General features: G+C 40.3%; 2 protein-coding genes across 3 annotated transcripts; one reads left to right on the top strand and one right to left on the bottom strand.

Annotated features, from left to right (window-relative positions):
* Positions 1 to 836: 836 nt before the first annotated feature.
* tmc5 (transmembrane channel like 5) lies at positions 837 to 11538 on the top strand. Of its 2 annotated transcripts, XM_086034016.1 has the most exons (21): positions 837 to 907; positions 1350 to 1579; positions 1663 to 1740; positions 2642 to 2755; positions 2883 to 2985; positions 3205 to 3280; positions 3392 to 3652; positions 3861 to 4003; positions 4098 to 4242; positions 5031 to 5183; positions 6320 to 6486; positions 8393 to 8468; positions 8554 to 8651; positions 8728 to 8823; positions 9364 to 9439; positions 9804 to 9937; positions 10089 to 10262; positions 10623 to 10701; positions 10802 to 10894; positions 10960 to 11079; positions 11137 to 11538. In XM_086034016.1, exons 1-21 carry the CDS (start codon positions 837 to 839, stop codon positions 11536 to 11538), a joined length of 2889 nt encoding a protein of 962 aa, XP_085890142.1. The 2 variants fall into 2 exon arrangements, with proteins under 2 accessions (XP_085890142.1, XP_085890141.1); XM_086034015.1 differs by having other exon boundaries at positions 10960 to 11538.
* Positions 11539 to 11831: 293 nt separating this feature from the next.
* Positions 11832 to 20398, bottom strand: LOC147145718 (germ cell-specific gene 1-like protein). Its single transcript, XM_086033402.1, has 5 exons — positions 19862 to 20398; positions 16410 to 16457; positions 15421 to 15573; positions 14880 to 14991; positions 11832 to 14242 (listed from the first exon to the last, which is right to left on the bottom strand). Exons 1-5 carry the CDS (start codon positions 20148 to 20150, stop codon positions 13948 to 13950), a joined length of 897 nt encoding a protein of 298 aa, XP_085889528.1. The 5' UTR covers positions 20151 to 20398; the 3' UTR covers positions 11832 to 13947.
* Positions 20399 to 22388: the final 1990 nt, after the last annotated feature.

Below are 22388 nucleotides of genomic sequence, written 5' to 3'. Positions count from 1 at the left end.
ACATTTTCTTTTCAACAGGCTACTGTTATTATGTAGTGTTCTAAAGTTTTAATTTTCGGGACTTATTCTGCTGAATTATGTATATAACATTACTAAGTAATCTTGTTGTTTCAGCAGTATTTGCATGCTGGAACCCTCCAGTTCATGTTTCCCGACCTTTACTCAGTCAAGGTACCCATTTGAAATTAAGAAAAAACCTAAATTCACACCAATGAACACAAATGGGCACTGAAATAATGAGGATCTTCTCACAATTTACTCACAAACTGACTTATTCAGTTTGAACGCTTGGCATTTTTAATTGAACAAAAAGCTAATATACTTGCGAAAAGCCATGACTTATTCTTTTGTATTAATGGCAACTGGTGGGTACACAGGTTTATTGCACTTTCAGCCATCTAATGGAAGAACGAATGGAACGAATTGCTCTGCCTTTCACTATATGTACTTCCTAGCATTGATAGGTGAACAAAGATACATTTGTAATTGAGAAATAATAATTTACACACATATCAAAAATTTGATAATTAGTAGGACCCCTGATTATCCCTCACAGTATGCACCCTTGTTCGGAATCGCTCTGACCTATTTTATAAATTAATGATGAGCCAACGGGAACGGGCAGGCAGATTAAATGACACACTTCTCTCACAAATGTGAATGTCGCTTCAAACTTATAATGTAGCCTCAAATGGACTTAGCCTCATAAGCAACAACCCAAGATACAATATATTAATCATGTACTGAATGTTTGGCTTACTAGAACAGGACTGGAACAGAATTTAATTTAACATTCTCTATCATTGAGTTAAAGAATCAACAATTTGAAGACCCTCATGTCAAGTTACAGCAACGGAGGACTTCTCAACCCTGCCTACCATGACAGCGAGACTCTGGAAATTGATAGGTGTGTGGTACAATGCAGTATCACTCCATCATTTATGCTTTTTACTCTTTTACTTTGGGTCGCCATTTATTTGTGACGTGATTATGTAATATTTACGCATGAGTGTATACAGTAATTGGGTGTGCTCAAAATTCTTTAAGAGGATATTGGAGTTTATCTTTGCTCAATAAAATGCTTTACTTGGGAAATCATAAACCCTCAGAATTCCGGAAAATTGTCAAACTGTAATACAGTGTGTCTCTGAAAATAGATGAGGCCATTACTGAACCTTTGAACCTGATTGCAGTTGAAAGTGTTCTGATTCCAGATAATAATCACATCATGACTTTTAAATGGAATTGTCACCTTTGAACTGTCAGATCAATTCTTATGAATTGCATAGCACAACCTGTTGAATATAAACATTTCATATTTTCCATTGTTTATTCTGTGTCATATTTAGGTCCTCCAGAAAACCGCAGCACACTAACCCCTATGTCCGGCAAGAACAGGACTGGTGCAAGGACAGGGAGGAAACCTATGACTCCGAGATTGGTCAAAGCAATGGTGATGATACTTTAGAGAGAGCACCCTGGGGGGGCTGGCAGGAGGAGGGCTGGAGGGGAACAGAAAGTATTCCTATGGAACTCCAGTCAAGACGCCAAGAAAGCTCTGTAATCCAGCATGACTTCAGTGAGTGAGGCTTGATCTAGTGTTAAAGCACAGAATATTATAATCACACCTAATGTTATACCTACTCACTCATTGTAATGCAGATCACAGTCCATTCCAAATAGAGCGTGACTTGCGGTATGATCAATTGCCACCTATCAGACTTCCTTCTACATCATCAGGTAATGGTTAAACCATTTTCTCCCAATGGTATAATAAATGTGGTTTCTACTGTATCTCTATCTACACTAATTCTCTCTAAACACACAGTCACGCGCATGGTCGCGCGCACGCACCTACACTCACACACATACACACACATACATGATGTTCATAACGTCACATTATAAGTTAACACAAAGTGATAGAAAAGACAAATCTGTGGAACTTAATACAAAAATGAGGAATAGATACTGATGTTTGTTTCATCCATCAATTTTCTATACATCTTATTCTGTATTATGTTTTTATTTTTTTGTGCGTCCCTCAAGGGTAAATTCAACTCACACTCTGATTGTGTTGCTTACCACACATAGAACCACACCACACTCATGCAGGCATGCAAGGAGAGACCCTGACCCTAACCCAGGCTGAAAGTGGTGCGCAAAGAGTGCTGTACCACTTGCGCTATAGGACGATGCCAAGCTCAAGGACACCTCAGTCACCTCGGACAGTAGCCCGCAAGCATTCTAGAACCTCTCCAACAACTCGTAGTTGCCATGTTTCTTGCATTTTTGTCTGTAGTTGGACTTGAACCCGTGTCCTCTGACACCAAAGCCCAAGTCCTTAAAGTCCATCTGTTGTCCACTCCTCCCTTTTTCCAACACTGTCCCTGTCTTGATAAATATCTTGTGCCATGCACGAATCGACAAACCTAATGGTGGAAACTGGGGTAGCCAAGGTCAGGATTTATATCCCTTTGGACACCATGTGTTGGACGTAACAAAGCAGCCCTGCAACATAATGGAGCCCCCTGACAGCAATTTAGTGTAGCAGTACAGTAACGTTCAATTCCATATGTCAAGGAGAACATTTTTATCTACAAGCATTGTAATACTTGTTTTGCTTCAATCGATCTTTCAGGCACAATGACTATGAGATGGAGGGGAGCCGGATTAAGGATGAACATGTTTCCTAGCCATGATCCTGCTCAGATCGCATTCACTGAGGAGGTCATCAAGAATGAGATGGAAGATGGTAAGACTCAAAGGCATTTAAAGGATGAATTAGTAGTTCAGATCAGTGACACCTGATAATATTCCTTTACAATTGCAACTTCAAGATAAATAAAAACAGTGCTTGTCTGTCCTTTCCTGTGTAACAGAAGAGCAGATTCTGGTCCAAGAACTTGTAGCCTTGTCAACACGAGACAGAATCAAGGCCATAAGGGACCTGCCGATGAGCTTTGAAGAGAAAAAACATATAAGGTGACTAAAAGGCTCATATTCGCCATGTACAATACAATTCATTGTACTTCAATGGGTTGCCGTTATTATAAGGTCTATACTGAAACTAAAAGCAGGAAGGAATACATGTATTCTCTCCAGCCAATTATAGAATTACAGAAAACTGTGCAAGCTGTCCTGTATTTTTATCAATGCAAATTGACAGTCACACAAACTGATGTTTTTTACTGACCTTCACAGGAGTGAAGTGCTGGCTTTTGAGTCTAAGTCTCGTCAGTTCACTTGTTTTGCAGACTGTTCGGAAAGAGCATCACTGGTGAGTTTCTGTAAGATCGTAATACTCCCTCAAACGCTTCATCATCTTGAAGCGCGCCTTTTGATTATGTGCAGTGCCTTCCGTGTCTTATTACGGTGTGTGTTTTTGCAGTTTCTTCGCAGGTGCGGCTACAGTATCCGGTCGGCTAGGCAGACCTTGGAACTGTGGCAAGGCATCATGAAAGAGATAGGTGGCAAGTTCGGCACCAGTGTGCTCACCTACTTTATATTTCTCAAGTGGTTGCTCATGTTCAACATATTCTCCTTCCTGGTTAACTTTGGCTTCATCACCATCCCGTTGCTGGTTTATGATATTTCCCCCAACTTACCTCCAAATGTCGGCTTCAGAGGACTGGAGATTCTTACTGGAGCTGTAAGTGCAGCCAAAAAACACTCAGAAAACTGTCATGGTTGTCACACAGTGTGAGCTACTTTTTTGTATTTTATTTTAGACTGTCTTATTTTGCATACTGTTCTACAACGCTGAACTTTTTTAAATCAGTTAATTAAAACGTAATTAATCATGAAATCATTTTTGTTGCGATCAAGAAAGAACAGGTAATGTGTTTCACCTCCATCAGGGTTACTTCAACTACACTGTCATGTACTACGGTGGTTACAGCAATGAAACCCTTGTGCATCTGGTGGAATACAACATGCAGCTAGCCTACTTTTTCACGATTGTCATTTATATGGTGTTGTGCGGCATTGCACTAATCACAAGGTGAGTCTAGTTTCCATAATGTATTTGTTGTAAACATTTGAGGCTTTAAAGTACATACATACCTCTATGTAAATCTTTCTTTTGTCCCCTACAGCATGGCAAACTCCTTCAAGACAAACTACATGCTTGTGGATCAAGTTTCAAACAGTGCATGGCAGCTTTTGTGCAGCTGGGATTTTAACATCATCAATGAGAGAGCCGTGAGACAGCGCAAAAACAACCTCAGAGTACAGCTAAAGGTAAATGCTGCCCTACAAAACCTCTCAATATGAGAAGATACTGTATGGAAGAATAGCTTGTGTGACATCTTTTTGGGCAGCTGTGGCTCAGTTAGCAGAATAGGTTGTCCAGGGACTGAAGGTTTACCTGTTCGAATCCAGGCTCCAACTGTCTGCTGCCAAAGTATCCTTGAGCAAGTGACCGAACCCTCATTTGGTCTGGCAGCATCTTGCATGGCAGCAGCTGCCCATTGGTGTACGACTGTGTGCATGGATGGGTGAATGTGAGGCTTTGTAAAGCAATGCACTCAATTTTCCATTACTTCCTTCCTCCATTGGGTTCAGGGATGAGGAGAGCAAGGATAACTGGGAATGTCCGCAGCAAGACAGCAGGAAAATTGTGCGTGTTGCAATACCTGCATGCCCACGGGTGTAACGCCCCTGGATTAAGGAACTAAACAAAAATGTCTCTCACCTCAGGCATTTTTGTCATTGTTGCTTAGAAGTCCAATAACTGTAGTGCCATTGCTTTACTGTCCAGAGCTTGATGATGAATTCTTAATTTAACATGAGACTTGGCTGGGAAAAGAGTGATGCTATTCCCTTTATTTAAAATCCATCATCATCATCAGCAGCAGCAGTATCACTGCATCCCCCATTTTTCCATCAGCTTAGTATTTTTGCTACATAATTGGTGTATGATCTATAAATGTCTATCAGAAAGACACTGCAATGTGCTTCATCTTTCAGATTCCATGTCTCACTATCTTTTGAGACCAATTGCTAACTAACCTCTGGTATCCTTCCAGGAGTCAATGTCAGAGAAGGCCCAAGGAGATCTGCTAACCCTCACTGAAAAGCTCAAGCAAATTGGGATTCATCTGGGCTCGTGGCTTCTCTCCACTGGCCTGGCTGTTGGCTGTGCAGCCAGCATCTATTTTCTCTGCCAGTACGAACAGCAGGTACTCAAATCAAACGATAGCATGACTAACACCAGGAAAGCGCTCAATAAAGCGTGATTAATGGAAGGTGACGTAAGATGTGCGGTACCATTTATTCCTGGAATAGGTAAATGATTCCGGCGGCACGGTAGTCGACTGGTTAGCACGTTCGCCTCACAGTTTAGAGGTCGTGGCTTCGATCCCGGCTCCGGCTTCCCTGTGTGGGGTTTGCATGTTCTCCCCGTGCCTGCGTGGGTTTTCTCCGGGTACTGCGGTTTCCTCCCACATTCCAAAAACATGCTTGGTAGGTTGATTGGACACTCTGAATTGCCCCTAGGTGTGAGTGCGGATGTTTGTTTGTCTCTGTATGCCCTGTGATTGGCTGGCAACCAATTCAGGGTGTCCCCTGTCTACTGCCCGAAGACAGCTGGGATAGGTCCCAGCACACCCGCGACCCTTGTGAGGAGAAGCGGTATAGATTATGGATGGAGGGTAAATGATTCTATTGTGACATAATGGGGAAGACATAAAATGAGTCATTCTAACAAAATAAAAAAATTGGAGTGCTGTATGTGTGTTTGTTTGTCCATTTGTTATTAAGGCACTGCACACTGGTTCTTGGCGAATAATGTAAGATATTCAGAATAGTTATGTGTTTGGAGCATTGTGGGTCGGAAGGTTCAGTCATGATTCAAATAGTGAATAGAGAAAATAAATTATTCCCGCTGGATTTTCACCTAGCTGTGCACCAAATTTAAATGGGTTCTTCCTCAGCAGATGTGTAACGTGTCCACTCCACATAGTTTCCTTTCCTCCATCATCCGTTTCCCTGACTAGAAAGCAAAAAGTTGATCAACACAGTGCCTCTCACCGACTTCTGTTGTTGTCATAGTAAGTAATAAGATGAAAAGAAACCATTTTAAAATATATATTTTTTAAGTATTTTGTTTTATGTTAAAGTTATACATCGGCACAATAATAAAAAAAAATTCCCCCTACTACACATCCATTTTTTATGTAGCAGTCATATTCTTGTATAGCGCAATAAAATCCTGTCAGCATGGCCTTCAATATAAAAAGGGGTGCAAAGAATTCCTTTTAATTACCCATACTCTATTGTTAGTCAACAACCACTTAAGTGCCCTCTATCTTTGCAGAACACAACAGATGCTTCAAACTGGTCCTTGCTTCAAGAGGCAGAGACTCTCCTTGTCCCCTTTGTGGTCTCCTTGATGAACCTGGTGGTCCCCCTCTTCTATTCTCTTTTCAACAAGTTTGAGCAATATTCCAGTCAACGCAGACAGATCTACACTCTGCTGCTCAGGTCTGACAGAGGCTTTGTATCTCTCAGCAAGCTGATGCATCATAAGCATAGTAATATTTGCAAATTTTCCCAGCATGGGAGTGATAAAGGTTATCTTATATATCTATCCATCCATCCATTGTCGATAACGCTTATCCTCACATGGGTCGCGGGGCGTGCTGGAGCCTATCCCAGCTGTCTTCGGGCAGTGGGCGGGGGACACCCTGAATTGGTTGCCAGCCAATCGCAGGGCACACAGAGACAAACATCCGCACTCACAATCACACCTAGGGGCAATTTAGAGAGTCCAATCAATTACCTTGCATGTTTTTGGAATGTGGGAGGAAACCGGAGTACCCGGAGAAAACCCACGCAGGCACGGGGAGAACATTCAAACTCCACACAGGGAGGCCGGAGCCGGGATCGAACCCACGACCTCTGAACTGTGAGGCGGACGTGCTAACCAGTCGACCACCGTGCCACCATCTTATATATATCCATCAATCCATTTTATACCACGTACCCTATTTTTTGGACCATAAAGCACACTTAAAATCCTTTAATTTTCTCCAAAATCGACAGTGCGCCTTGTAAGACCGTGCACCTCATGTATTGTATTTGTTGTCTTTAATTCAAATTCCTTCCTAGTTACTTTCACACTTCTAATCGTTAAGCAGGCGTACATGTTTTTGTCACACTGGAACTAGAACTACTTCTTGCTTCCATGTCTACGAATCATGGGAAATGTAGTCCTATGGAATGGCATGCCTAAGTGGTAGAGTTGTAATTTCCCAACACAGAGGTTGTGAGAAGGATCCCAGGCCGTTGTGACCATGTCGAATGGTCACGAGCTGTGGATTGTGACCGAAAGAGCAAGATCCCGGAAGTGGCCGAAATGGGTTTCTTCCGCAGGTTGTCCGGGCTCTCCCTTAGAGATGGGAAGCTCGGTCATCCGGGAGGGACTCGAGCCGCTGCTCTTCCATGTTGAGAGGAGCCAGATGAGGTGGCTCGGGCGTCTGATTAGGATGCCTCCTGGACGCCTCCCTGGTGAGGTGTTCCGGGCATGTCCTACCGGTATGAGGCCCTGGGGATGACCCAGGACACACTGGGGAGACTATGTCTCCCGGCTGGCCTGGGAACACCTTGGGATCTCTCCGGAAGAGCTGGAAAATGTGGCTGGGGAGAGGGAAGTCTGGGCTTCCCTGCTGAAGCTGCTGCCTCTGCGATCCGACCTGGGATATGCGGTAGATAATGGATGGATGGATGGATGCCTGGATGGATGAGCTTTCACCGTGGTTCGCTGGATTCCAAAAGCTTCAGAAATGGCTTTGTAACCCTTTCCATTCTGATAGATGTCTGTTACTTTGTTTGTCATCTCTTCTTGAATATGTTTGGAATGTAACATTGTGTTGCAGCTTTCTGGGATATTTTGGTCATCTTCATTTTGTTAGACAGGTTCTATTTAAGTTATTTCTGGTTTTAACAGATCTGGAGGTAATCGGGCTTGGGTGTGGTCAATCAAATTTAACCCAGCTTTCCCAAAAATGTGATGAGCCACAGTTAATTCCTATTTTGACAAGGGAGGCAAGTACTTTTTCCACACAGGGCCAGGTACCTTTGAAAAGTTTTTTTTCTTTAAAGTCATAATTTAAAATCTGCATTTGGTGTTTACTTGGATTAGCTATGTCTGATATTTGCATTTATTGAATGATTTTAAACGTCAAAGTGGGAAACTGTGGGAAAATATAATAATTATAATAAAAGAAAAGAGGGTAAATACTTTTTCATAGCTCTGTAGATGTAGGATCAAGAAATGAAATGTTATTGATGCCCGTAGATAGCTCTGCCTCTTCTTATTCTGATTTATGTACATAATATCTAATTGTGTTACTTCTGTTTTTTTTTTTGTTTTTTTTTCTGGTTCCAGGAATGTTTTACTCAAGATGTTTATTCTGGGTGTTTTATGCTACTACTGGATGAATATGGTGGCTCAGAAGTTTTCGGTATGTTGAGCATAAACCCTTGTGAGCATTAATTTAATCAGTTACACATAGTCTTCCTTTACCCTTGTGATGTTTTTTTCCACAGTGTTGGGAGTCCATGGTCGGACAGGCATTGTACCGCTTAGTCATCTTTGACTTTTTCTTTCTCATGTTGGGATCCTTCTTTGGAGAACTTCTCAGCAAGTGAGTTATGCTGTTTTAGGAATGTTTAAATTAGACCTCAGATGGGACTTTTATGTATTTCTGTGATCTATTTCAGTTTGATTGGAACAAAATTCCTACCACGTCTCGGGGTTCCGGAGTTTGACGTTGCCAGAAATGTCCTTGAACTCATCTATGCACAGACTCTAGTCTGGTGAAACACTTTATTGTGATTAATTCATAACCTCAAAGTATAAATGACGCTGCATTTTTATTAAGATCTTAAAGCGGAAATCAACCCAAACACATTTTTTTCAAGAATATGATCCCAGCAGGCCCACTAGTTGAAACACGGCATTCTAATTAATATAGCGTTTGTGGAATATGAGTTAAGCAGCAAAATCCACCCCTTTGTAGCCATCTCAGGCCGTGGCCATTTTGTCACTTCTGTCAACTGAAAATGTCATCACAACTGCTCAGGGCTCAGGTAACGACCAATCACGGCTCAGCTTCAGAAAACAGGTCAGCCGTGATGTCATTTTCAGTCGACAGAAGTGACAAAATGGCCGCCCCCGGAGATGGCTAATGACGAGTGGATTAACTCTTATTCCACAAACGCAATATTTATCAGAATGCCTTGTTTCAATTAGTGGGCCCGCAGAGAACATATTCCTGAAAAAAATATGTTTGGGTTGACTTCTTAAAGATCTATTAAGATGCTGTGATAAGGTGTTCGTTGTTTTTCTCACTGTAGGATCGGGATCTACTTCTCGCCACTGTTGCCTGCCATTCAGATAGTCAAGTTTTTTGTCCTGTTTTTCATCAAAAAGGTAAATATTTGGACAGTTTTTTTCCCCCGACGTATTTCCAGACACAAGACCATTGGTGTTTCTTTCAACTCCTTTGTCTTACCTTATTGCATATGCAAAGCATGGTCTCTGAGCAAGAACCCATTTTGTGGTGAGGTCAATAAATGGCACACAAAAATGAACTCAAGCGGATCAGTAATTGGACCCTGGTTGACCGTGCCTGTGGCATTGCTGAATCTTTCATGTACATTGAATGGCCTTTGAAATAACGCTATCCAAACCTCTGAATATTAAAGACCCCTCATGTTTTCCATTATCGCGTGGAAAAAAAATTTAATTGATGGCATGGGGATATGTACAATATGCTGTATATGTTTGTCACCAGGTCAGCCTGACTCACAACTGTCAGCCTCCACGGCGGACGGGCAGAGCAGCTCAGATGCAAACCATCTTCATCGCGCTCCTCTTCTTCCCTTTCTTTGTGGGAGCCCTGTCAATCGTTGCCTACACTGCATGGCGGTATGGCCCTTTTACAGTAGACCCTTTAAAAATGGTGTGCTTAAAAGTGTAAATTGAAAATAGTCTCATCAGAAGTCCAGATTTTTCAACAAGTGAACGTTCTTTTTGGTAAAATCGAGTCCTTAGATTTTCATTTTCACATTCTCTGTAGACTTACTCCCTCTCAGCAGTGTGGCCCTTTTCGGGGCCTAAACAACACCTTCAGTGTGGTTGGAATCTGGATTGATGGTATGGAAAACATCCCTGGTTCTCATGGGGCCATCTGGATCTATGAAAATGTCATCAGAAGTGAAATTGTTTACTTCCTCGGCACTCTCATAATCTTGTAAGTGCGCTGCAGTTGCATAATGTGTGTCTTACTCTTGCAATATTGTATGTATCTAAATCCCTAATTAAAAAAGACAACATCACAGTGCATTCATGTGTACAGCAACCTAATTAACAATATTAACTCCTCTTGACACAAGGTTCTTCAGTGTAGATGTTCAAATCATACAGTGACGTTTTTGCTGAAAAGTTCAATTTCAAATTCCATTTAATAGCTGTAGTGGAGTGTAACATTTCACAGTTAATAATTTGGTGAATACAGTAATGGTTAAAAAAAAACTATACTCTACCGGTATGTTAATATACCAGTATTGTTTTTTCCCCCTATTCTACTTGACTGTCATGCTTTTCTCATCAGAATCATCATTTATATCTTCTGGCAAGTCTCTCAGGGCCGCAAGTACCTTATTGGTCGACTAAGACTGCAAATTGCTAATGTGAGTATGACTTAAACGTTGATGTGAGTGTTTTATTTGTGCATCTTTTAGTCGAAATTTTAGCTTTATCCCCTTTCCTATTTTGGGCTTTTCTCACCAGGAGGGGAAAGACAAGTCCTTCTTGTTGGAGAAACTACAGAACCTCCAGAAAGCTCAATCTAAGAAGAAGCACAAACAGAAGAATCAAACGAAGGTATCTTTCTACATGATCCTTTGCTAACCTCACTTTGTTTTATAAAATATATGTCTGTTTTTCAGATCCCCAAACGAAACTTGGATGACAGTTCAACGGGTGGTCAATCCCACTCAAACACCACGGTTGCGGATTTACTTATTCACCAAGGACTTCAAAAAGATGAGAGGCACTTCCCCAGTGGTGTACCGCTTCCCTTCGATACCTCCACTACTGAGGCTGTAACCATGATGACCCATCAGAGATCTCAGGAGCAAATGGAAGAACGTTACCCAATCCACCAGTCGTCCTTCACACTCGGGATGCCTGCCAGGCACGTGGGTGAAGATAATGAAAGAGATGTGTACTGCAGTACAACAGAATTTCCTGAAAACCCTCACGACAGATCCATGGCTCTAATTCAGGCAAGGCAAGAAAGTCAAGAACAAGAAGATGATGCAGCATCAGAAAGAGATGGCTTGCCATCTTCCTTTTCAAATGCTATGATACAAGCCATGCAAGCAAGGCAGAGAGCAGAAAGAGATGAGGCCCTTCAATGGGGCCCTGTTATCCCTCAAAATCGACCTCCTGCTAGTTCCAGTGCTCTCATACAAGCTATGTTAGCCCGGCAACAAGTACAGAATGAGTATGACGACGGCTACTAAACGAAAGGTTTGAAAGTAAATATGAGGTTGTTATTCAGATAAGTTATATCAGAATTTGTCATCCAAATAATTTTATTTTCATCAAAACAACCTATGCAACAATTTATATAAACTATCAAGTATGTGAGTATTTTTTGTGAGAGCGTAGCTTTGCTTCTATATATACAGTGGTGTGAAAATGTGTTTGCCCCCTTGCAGAGTTTTTTTTTTCTTTCATGTTTGTCACACTTAAATGTTTTCCATCTTCAAACTATTTTAAGTATTGGACAGAAATAACACAAGTAAACACAAAATGCAGTTTTTCAATAAAGGTTTTTATTGTTAAAATTAAGGGAGAAAAAAAAAAGTCTGAACCTACTGTATATGGCCCTGTGTGAAAAAGTGATTGTCCCCTAAACATAACAACTGGTTGGGCCACCCACAGCAGCACCAAGAACCGAAATCAAGCCTTTTCCATAACTGGCAATGAGCCTTTGACATCTCTGTGGAGATATTTCGGCCCACTCTTCCTTGCAGACATGCTTTAATGCAGCAACACTGGAGGTTTTCTGAGCATTGAACGGCTTTTTAAAGGCTATGTCACAAAGCATTTCAATCAGATTGAAGTCTGGACTTTAACTTGGCCACCCCAAAATCTTCATTTTGTCATCTAAGCCATTCAGAAGTTGACTAACTGATGTGTTTTTGATCATTGAACCCAAATGCGGTTCAGCTTGAGGCCTCAAACTGATGGCAAAATATTCTCCCTCAGGATTTTCTGGTAGGTAGCAGAATATAATTTTATATATATATATATATATATATATATATATATATATCCATTATCCATCCATTACCTATACCGCTTCTCCTCACAAGGGTCGCGGGCGTGCTGGAGCCTATCCCAGCTGTCATCGGGGAGTAGGCGGGGGACACCCTGAACCGGTTGCCAGCCAATCGCAGGGCACATAGAGACAAACAAATATCCGCGCTCACAATCACACCTAGGGGCAATTTCGAGTGTCCAATCAACCTACCATGCATGTTTTCGGAATGTGGGAGGAAACCCGAGTGCCCGGAGAAAACCCACGCAGGCACGGGGAGATTTTTTTATACATATACATATATATATATATATACATATATATAGAGAGACAGAGAGAGAGAAAGAGAGAGAGAGAGAGAGAGAGAGAGAGAGAGAGAGAGAGAGAGAGATTTTATTTTAATTGATGTAGCCATACGGTGGAATAATATACCTCAACAATTATAGTTGGAGCATCTCTATGTGGAATTTGCATATTCTTCCCTTTCTCCGACTATTTCCGCTTCCGCCCACGTTCCAGAAACATGAATGTCAGATGGTATATGGCTCCAGTAGCCCATGAACCTAAGGAGGATGAGCAGTACATGGGGAATTCTATGACAGACATAAGGTAAATACTTTTTTGAGTTGCAAAAACCATGGTTGAAGTGTTTTCTCTAGATTGTCAAGGATGTGACAGAGAGAAGATACCCAACCCCCAATTTATACACATACATAAGAAGATTAAAATAATTTTCATCCATTTATAAAAGCCATTTACTGACATACTGTATTTCTGCTAATGTTTTCAAACTTGGTCTAATAATTAGCATTACTGTTTGTTGAAACCAATTTTTATAATTATACATTTTCGAGCATAGAATTGATTGTCTTCAAATTGAAGCAGAATACATTTAACAGAAACAGTACAAAGAAATTTAAATCATTCACAGAGTGTATGACTCGACAGACTTTTAGCCATACATAATGTTCCAGTCAAAATGTTGTGATTGCCCATCACCAACAAGCAAGACAAAGTAAGAGATTTGCCATTGTAAACGCCCAGATTCCCATCACACCCTGTAGAAAAATACCACACACTTACAATCCACATCATATACAACAGCACAATTTTGTCTGTAGGCACAAGATTAGCTGCAAGTATTTGTGGCTCTAATTTTAAATCGAAAAGCATTGTAAATCTCTTCATGGTTCGACAGTCATGTTCAGTGATATACTTATATTTTACAAGTTATAATTATTATATATTATACAAATAATTATATATACTTTTTAATAGAAGAAGTCAACACAACTTTATTTATACAGTGCTTTCACAACATGTTCAGTAAGGCTAAAAACATATGTGACCTTCACTGGAATCATGGGAATATACAACTTTCTTTAACAGCTACATTTCACAAAACAACACCATCATCTGTCAGTACTTTTGTTCTCTGCTGGTTTGGATTGTTCAACATCTCCCACTTCCAGGGACTAGATTAAATTAAGGCAGCGATTATTAAATGTCTGGCCTGAAATGTTCGTTGGTGCTCTTGTCTCAAAATGAAGACTACTAGGCGTCATCCAGCCGCCAAGCAACCTCAAATCAAGCTGTCCTGCCAATTTCAGCACTGCTCTTCCCCCAGTGAAGCCCGAATGTCACTCAGGTCTAAGGAGTCCGCCGGTATGGGTGTTTTCCTGCCGCTCTTAAGGGTCTGGCTGGAATAGACCTCTACAGACTTAGAAATGGAGTGCACAGACGGCTCTCGGAAATATTCAAAAGCCTCTCTTGCGTGTTCCTCGCGAATGCTCTGCTCAAAGGTCTTGCGTTTGTGCCTGAACTCGATGACAGTCTTTGTGTAGGAGTTGAGTGTGGTGACCGATGCACCCATGCAGCAGGTGAAGGACGCCCAGGCCATGCTAATATAATATGACACACACACCCACACACGCCCACACACACACACGCGCACGCACACACACAGGCAAAGAGTTAGTACCTGCGACTCACTTTCAGTTTTAACCTCTGTTGAAAAAGTGGCAAGTGCTCAATCCAAATCGCATTTTAATATTCCCCTCCCAATATCGTCACAGTGTGCTTGCCTAGATTAGTGTCAATCCCTTTAAGTCCCTCTGCTCTCCTCAAGTAAAGCGGGTCATGTTTGAGGTCAGACAATCAAATCATCATTTCATGTACTGAACGCTCCGGTTGGTCTGATGCTCCTAAAAGGTCAAGAATTGTTTCGACTCGCATATTAATTTTTCCCACACTGCACATATTGTAAGGCGTGAAATATCATCCCCTTATGCAATCCCAATCGCGCCTGTATTGGGGCTTTGGCGCCAAAGCCTAATCCTGCATAACATGAGAGCTTTGGCGTTTATTTTTTCATTAGTGGTGACAGTGATGCTGTGGCGAAGTGAGAATGGAGCTAAGAGACTATTTGAAGTGGCTGCATGGAATATTTTGAATCCCTCTTTGTGTTGGTTTTTCTAAAAGTTATCTGTTAATGTAGAGAAGCCAAACAATAACAATGTTTTGCATATTGAGTCATACCAAAAAGACCAGCCATAGTCCCAGTTATAAGGCCTCCAATCAGGAGGTCCCAGGCTGACGGTGACCTGGAAGACCTGAGTGTACATCACATGAGCCACCATGCCCAGAAGACCTGCAATCGAATGGAAGAGGTTAGAAACATTTTCTAACTTTGACTACTTAAGTCATTAACATGACAGTCTCAGCTAGAGTATGGCAAATGCCTTGTCTCTACAATTAAACTTTTAATATGAGTTTCTTTCTTCAAATTCCACCGAATTTGCTGCAGCATGTTATAAAATGTAATGTCATCCAATAGAACAGCTTCCGTGATAAGATTACGGACAAATCATTTAACATTGCTTGTTAACGAGGTTGTAGTTTGCAGTTTACTGTGACATCCAATTTTTGGTCACTGTTCAAGATGAAGCCAGTCATTATGATGCTGTGCGGTTGTACACCTTAGCAAATGACAATAATATACTGTACACCTTGTTGAATTCTGTATATATTTGCAAATAGTCGAGGCTTGCCAAAGCAAATATAAATACATGATGACAACCTGAGAGCACAGTGAAGACAGCGGCGAACGCATTGAGCTTGAGTCCGTCAATGATGTTACTGGAATGGACAAGCTCCAAACACATGAGGCTGAAGCCCACCACCAGCAGGACTATGTACAACATCTCAGATACCAGCGACAGCCACAGCATCCCTGACAAACAAGATACTATGATGAAATGCAAATAATGGACAGTGTCATATTTGCTCATTTCAGTCAGGATTATGCAAATCAAGTCACAGCATGGATGACAGTACTCTGTCCTTGAATCCTCTTTTGAATTATGCTTGAATGTTTCAATATTCTATTGTATTGTACTTCATATATCATGTATCATGACTAAACTCAACCAATGTTAAAAGTCTCCTTCAACACTTCCAAAGTCTTAGGTTAAACCAAATGAAATGTAGCATGATCATTTATAAATGTTGTCTCTTGCTTATTTTCTCTACCAATTAGAATACAGATATACTGAACACCCATTGGAGGAAAGTAATTTGACATGATTGATCCATATGCATAATGCGTCATTGTTTTGTCCCAGAGTGTCTCTTCTTCACAAACAGCATACAGCATATTGGAAAGGGAAATTTCATTCATCAGGAATAAAGGACATGATGTGCCTCAAGGGTAACGGAGACACTATTTACTCAATGCTAAACAAGTAGAGGCTCAATTTTGTCTCAGATACTTCGAATGAAGCCTAGCACATAGGAAGTTGTGTTTTTGTACAATTTGTGTCAGTTTGTCAGTGATTCAACATTAGATCAGCATGAATGGCCTTCCTTTTTATTAGACTTAAGATAAATATTCATACAGTTAAATAATGGATGCTGCAACCACTTAATTGAAGCATCATTTGAAAATCAAGGGGGGGTGGGGTGGGGGTGCAGATACACTTCTGCAGGCAAAATTGTATTACAATTTAGGGAATAATAGACTAAAATATTTGAGCTTGTAACATTTCACATCCATGATAGAACACTCACCTTTCTCTGATGCAGGAGCCAAATCAATGAAGCTGCGACATCTCTCACCTAGGACCACAGAGAATCACAATATTAACTTTTGTTGTTGGGATGAAGCACATAGGTAGAAGTTGACTTTTTATTAAACATTCCTGAAACAAAAATAGATAGATAAATACATATGAGGCTAATTAAATAAACCATTCCATTAGTAATATGGAAACTGACTTGATTATTGATTCAAAAATGGATATGGTTTGTCGTCACTCAAACCAGATGGTCATTCATTGGCAAGACCTATAAGAGCAGGTTCTGCTCTCGTTGTGTTACAATCCCTTCGCAGAGGACTAGAAACACTGAGCCGCTGATACACTATTTTAGAGAAAAAAAAAGACCCTTTTTGCAATGACACGTAAAGCCATGAGTGGAGCAAACAAAGCAATGCAGATGAAGTTGTTGTAAAGGAACACTTTAATCAGGTAGACGGAAGCTGGCAACAGCTGTTTTGAGGAAAAACTCATCAAGGCCTCTGTTACATAATCCTTATTAACTCAAGCTGTCTCAGCTCGCCCTCCATCGTACAGCCACTTGATAAAATAGACATGTCTTAGCAATACCCTCAGGACTAATTTCAATTCATGTGTTGTTTTTGTTGCTGAGCAACACAAAGTAACTAAGTGCAGCACAGGTCTAAACTAATGTTACAATGGTTTCCACCAAAAAATGGACCCCCCTTGTTATTCTAGGTTTAGAGGCAGTGTGCCAGCTACAGAGGAGTAATCTGGCCAGAGAGCAGCTTTGACCTTGCTTGTCAAGACCTCTAAATGCTGATATTGGCTTCACACTCGTCTTCTCTCTTGTTCTTTAAAGGGAAGTCAGAGCAAAAGTTTTCTTTACAATGATATCTTCGATGCAGCACTACTAGTCCAAACAAGGTATTCTGATTCATCATAATGTGCTTGTGGAATATGAATGAAGCAGCTGAGCCATGACTATGATGTCATTTTCAGGCGACAGCAATGGAAAATGCCCTGAGATGGACAAAAAACGGGTGGATTTTGCTGCTCATTTCATATTCCACAAATGCAATATTAATCAGATTCAGAATGCTGTTTAGACTAGTGGGGACACATACAACAAATTATTTTACAGAAAAATTTGACTTGACTACGTGTGTTGTTTCAATTATTTTTCGTACTCATTCTCTGAGTGACAAATACTGTAGATGAGAAAACATAGTGACTGTGGTATTGTTATCATTTCAAGTGGAACGCTCATCAGTGCTGCCACCTTCATTGGAAACAGTTTTGGACCTGCAGAATAACCTAGTTTAGTTTTTAAATGCCTCCAAGCTGTTCATTTGGTCCATGGAGCCCCAATTATATGCTGATGAAATGCTTGCCAATGTATCCTTTAGTTATTGACAAATTCCAAATGTACATATGTAAGTGACAAACACAAACACAACTTCATTGAAATACCCACAGGACACGCCAGTAGCGACACTTGCAGGAATGTAACAAGGTTTAATACAATCTGTATGACCAATTCTGACATTACAAATACGATAATGTTAAATGATCGTTGTGTATCCCCAAAAAACATGTAGCTATAAGACTGGGTGAAAATATTACCAAAACCTCTCCATTTCAATCAACATCCCTACAGTAACAAAGCAAAAACAAGAAGCCAAGCTACAACAGTGATTTCCAACCAGGGGGTCTTGGATGTTCTCCTCACACGAGAAACAGATTCCAGTGTGGAACTGTCTAAAGAGATCATCAGAGGAGCCACAGGAAATGAACCTATTTTACTTCATTTGTCAAAAAATGAATTACAAATATAAAGTATCTTTCTTCATTTATACCAGTGACAGGCAGAACAGTTTAATGTTCTTTCATTAGATAGCAGAAAGTACACTAATCCTACTGTATGTATCCACCTGTTGCCATTCATACAACAGAAGAAATCAAAGCTTCCCACAAGTTTATTAGTTTTGTGTTCAATTAAACAGACCCACGTTTCAAACAGAGTAAGTACATTTGTGATTCAATTAAGATGGGATCTTCATTATTTCAGTATTCATACTTTTTGTGACTTTTGTCAGGTGGTGTGCAGTGAGAATTTTACAATGTAAAATGGGTGCCTTGACTCAATACAATTTGGGAAACTACAATGGGAATTACAATATTGAATAAAAGAATACTTTCCTGACTGTGCCAGTCAAAAGTAAGGATTATTATTATTATCATTAAGGTTATTATCATTATTATAAAGGCAGATTTTCTGATACAGCCCACATAGTGGGCTATATTAAAGTGTTACTGTCTATTCGCAGGCGATAGAAACCAGGCCAGTCTGTGAAAAGCAAAAATTACTGTAAAACTGAAGCCCACTGAAATGCAATGGTGGGGAAAAAAAATATTTATTTTCTTTCAAAAAAATCAAAACATTCTCCAAAACGCGTTGTAATTATTCAATATATGTTTACCACCAAAAATGGAGCGAAAGTGAGGAAAGAATTTCAGGAGAAAAAAAGGGAAAAAAACCAAAATATTTAAACATATATATTTTAAAAAATATTGGAGAAAAAAATCCATGCATACGCAAATGTGCAGGTGCAGAATTGTGAGTATGTGGGGTTGACTGTGCTTCATTGCTGTACTTGAGTAGATTATTCAGGAATGTGTAGTTACTTTAGTACTAAAGTACTACACTTTCTGACAACTTTTTACTTATATTCCATACATTAACATTTTTAACCTGTACTTTCTACTCCTACTGTCAAAATAGGCTTTGTTATTTGTTATGTGTTATTGTTTTTTTTTTGTACCTCAATATAAACAAGCGGTAAAGTTAACAGTAGAAGGAAAAACAGAAAAATCTGTGACATGGAGGGACGTGAACCAGATACTGTAGCATAATGAAGATGAAGAGAAACACGATATTCCTCATCTATGTCCTTATTTAAGGCATATTTTTTAAACTGGTCAGCTCCAAGAATTATTCATGGTAAATTTGTTGTGTCTTGTCTCAACCTAAAAACTTTTGCAATTTGAAAATTGCATTCTACTACACTGTGATCTTTATTTTAATTTGATTAATTGTTCAACCCTATCGTCAGTTCATGTCAGCAAAACTATGGGAACATTATACTGTATAATGGACTGAAATAATCATTTAGCTACTGCATTTTAGAGTATGGACTTTTTAAATGTTTGCTTACTTTACTTTTATTCTTAAAGCAGCTCTTCTACTTATCAAAGTGTTTTTACACAAGTATCTAGACTTCTACTTTTCTAAATTCCAAGTGTGCATTTTTGCACTTCTGAAAACAGGATGTTTTAATAAATTTCGATGGTGATCGATGGGTGTAAATGCTGGAGGGAAAAAATGCATGCCCCTGCCAAGTCGAGTCCCAACAACTTTGCCACGGGACCGCGCGCGTGCACACACACACCTGGGCATCTTACTTTCATCGTCGATGTTCTCCTCACACGAGAACCAGATTCCAGTGTGGAACTGTCGAAAGAGAAAGCGGTCGTCCCCGGTCTCCCAGCTATAGACCACCTTGTTTGGGTCGGTCTCGTTGACGCCGTAGTCGATGCACTGGTGGGTCCGCAGTTTGCTGCACTTGGGCTTGGGCACCCTCTGCGTCCCCACGCACCAGTAGGTGGTGATGAAAGCCGTGATGGCGAAGAGCAAGGCAAAGAAGTTCAAGCCCACCGACAGAAGAGTCCTGCATCTGCGAGTTGTCTTCATTGTCTAGGAGGAGGTGGCGGCCAGTTCATGGGTACAAGTGAAAGAACAGAGGCTATATCCCAAATGAATCCAATTGTGAGGACGCCAACTTTCCACTGTTTCCAAAAGTATCCATTAAAGTGCAAGAAACACGCAGAGTCCCCGTCGCCAAGTGTCACTTTTGCAGCATGTGGGGCCCCTCTATTTGACACTCGCTGGCATAAATGACTGCCTGATAGGAAGTCACGTTGGCAAAGGATTTGAATCCTGCTTGCATCCAGTGTGGGATTTTCTTACCATCATCCGCACGCGTTTGCGTCATGAGGATGTCTGCCCTCCCTCCTCGATGTGACGTAGTAAAGCGTCACAGTGAAGTAGCACACTAAAAGTTCATTTCAGTGTGCGCGTGTGTGTGTGTGTGTGTGTGTGTGTGCGTGGGGGGGGGGCTTAATTACACTTTATAAAACTAGTTTAAAAATGTATATTCTCTTTTCTGTTACATTATGTTCTTATTTTCATATTTTACACTTAGTACAGTACCATTTTCTTTATTAAAAATCTGTAACAATGTGGGGGAGGCCTGTCACATACATAATAATGACATTTCAATTCATTTCAGTGAGGAAAATGAATTTGATATACGAGTAAATTGAGTTTAACCTTTACGGTGGACAGCTTTCTGGCAGCTCTCTTGGTCTGTACTAACCACAAGTACATATACTACAGACCAATTTGCATGCATTTGAACTTCTCCCAGACTGAGAGCCTAGGAGAAAAGACTGTAAACAGATAATGCTTTGTTTGAATCAAGTGGTTTAGTATGTAATACTAGACCAGTTTATACAGAAAATATTGATGCTATTTTAGTTTATCAACAAAGACTGCAACAATTTACACAGGTCATACTGAAAGTGTTTGGCTCCCTGTTTTTTTGTCCATCCATCCATTGTCCATCCTTCAATTTTCTTTTGCATTCATGTCCGTCCTTCAATATTCTTTTGCACTTGTCCTCATTCGGGTCAGTGGTGAGCTGGAGTTTATTTCAGATGGGTTTGGGAAAGAGTTGGAGTACAAGCTATGGACAAGTTAGAGTCTTCAATTAAACTACAATGCAAGGTTTTTTAAATGTGGGAGGAAGCCAAGGTGACAAACTGAGATCATGATCATCACAGAAAGATGTTTCAATGTTTTCAATTGTCTGAGTCTACTCTATGGTAATTGCAATATTCCTTTAAATTAAACAAATTAAGAATATGGAAGAATCCTTTAAGTAATGTCTGTTTCTATAACGATCCAGAGACCTTTTTTTTTAAACTAAAACAAAATCTGAAGTGCATGTATGCTTCACTGCTGCATTACAGTATTAAATGCCGCACCAATATGTAAACTGCTGGAAAAAGTCTATCAACGATAAAAGCAAGAATATTTTTCAAAATCTTTCCATAACCTTCTTTCTTTCTTTCGTTTACCATTTTTAACAGGATGATAGAATTAAAATGAGTTCACCTCTCTATGCCTAAATTCGAGCAGACTCTGTGAGTAGTCACAAATCAATCAAGCAGTGCATTCAATGGCTAAAACTGTTTTGCGCAGGTCAAAAAAATAGTACTCTACTTTGACATCCGAATAACAATTGGCTCTGCTACTTTTTCATTTTTTTGTAAAAACAGTGCATTTAAATGCAGTGTTCATTCTTGCTAAAGACCTTCCTCTAAGTTGTGAAGAACTCTAAACCACGGTAATTGAATGAAAATGCTGGTCGCTAGTTAACAAAATCAATTTTGAGTTAACCTGATTTATAAACATTTTCTACAAAGGAAGTGTGATTACAGATAAATTGATCCAAGATGCAGGTCCACGTAAGAATCATTTGAGCCGCTGTGAAAAAGCAGCGTTTGCAACCACACAGTAAATGAGGCCAGAGAGACTTGACATCTCTCAGCAGTGTGCCTTCATCTTCAACCCCCAGGGGCTAAGCTGCCCTCAAACACGACTCTGAACGGCTAAATCAGGCAAGCGCGCAACACCAGTGTGTCCCAAATTCAGTTAAATAACATGCTACTGATATTGCACTTGATTGCCACCTTGGCTTGGCTTTTACAGGGCCCACGTAAAGTGGACAAAGACATAAGAATGGTACAAGCAGAAGGAGGTATACATACTTACCAAATACAAATAGCCATGTGGAAAAACCCTACAGGGTCCGAGGGTCCAATCAAGTTCATATTGTGATTAGCTGACGACAGATTCAGGCTGCCT

Source organism: Filicampus tigris, chromosome 6 (genome assembly GCF_054856515.1).
Source record: "Filicampus tigris isolate MCC_2025a chromosome 6, RoL_Ftig_1.0, whole genome shotgun sequence".
Lineage (NCBI taxonomy): Eukaryota > Metazoa > Chordata > Actinopteri > Syngnathiformes > Syngnathidae > Filicampus > Filicampus tigris.
This window is presented reverse-complemented; position numbering and strand designations above follow the sequence as displayed.

Excerpts from the sequence above, each read along its gene's own strand:
- tmc5 (XM_086034015.1), top strand. The coding sequence starts at position 837 with ATGTCAAGTTACAGCAACGGAGGACTTCTCAACCCTGCCTACCATGAC. Across the intron at positions 1,580-1,662 it reads TGTAATCCAGCATGACTTCA|ATCACAGTCCATTCCAAATA; the intron begins GTGAGTGAGGCT and ends ATTGTAATGCAG. Across the intron at positions 6,487-8,392 it reads ATCTACACTCTGCTGCTCAG|GAATGTTTTACTCAAGATGT; the intron begins GTCTGACAGAGG and ends TTCTGGTTCCAG.
- LOC147145718 (XM_086033402.1), bottom strand. The coding sequence starts at position 20,150 with ATGAAGACAACTCGCAGATGCAGGACTCTTCTGTCGGTGGGCTTGAAC. Across the intron at positions 14,992-15,420 it reads TGTCTTCACTGTGCTCTCAG|GTCTTCTGGGCATGGTGGCT; the intron begins GTTGTCATCATG and ends ATTCGATTGCAG. Across the intron at positions 14,243-14,879 it reads GACTATGGCTGGTCTTTTTG|CATGGCCTGGGCGTCCTTCA; the intron begins GTATGACTCAAT and ends ATATTATATTAG.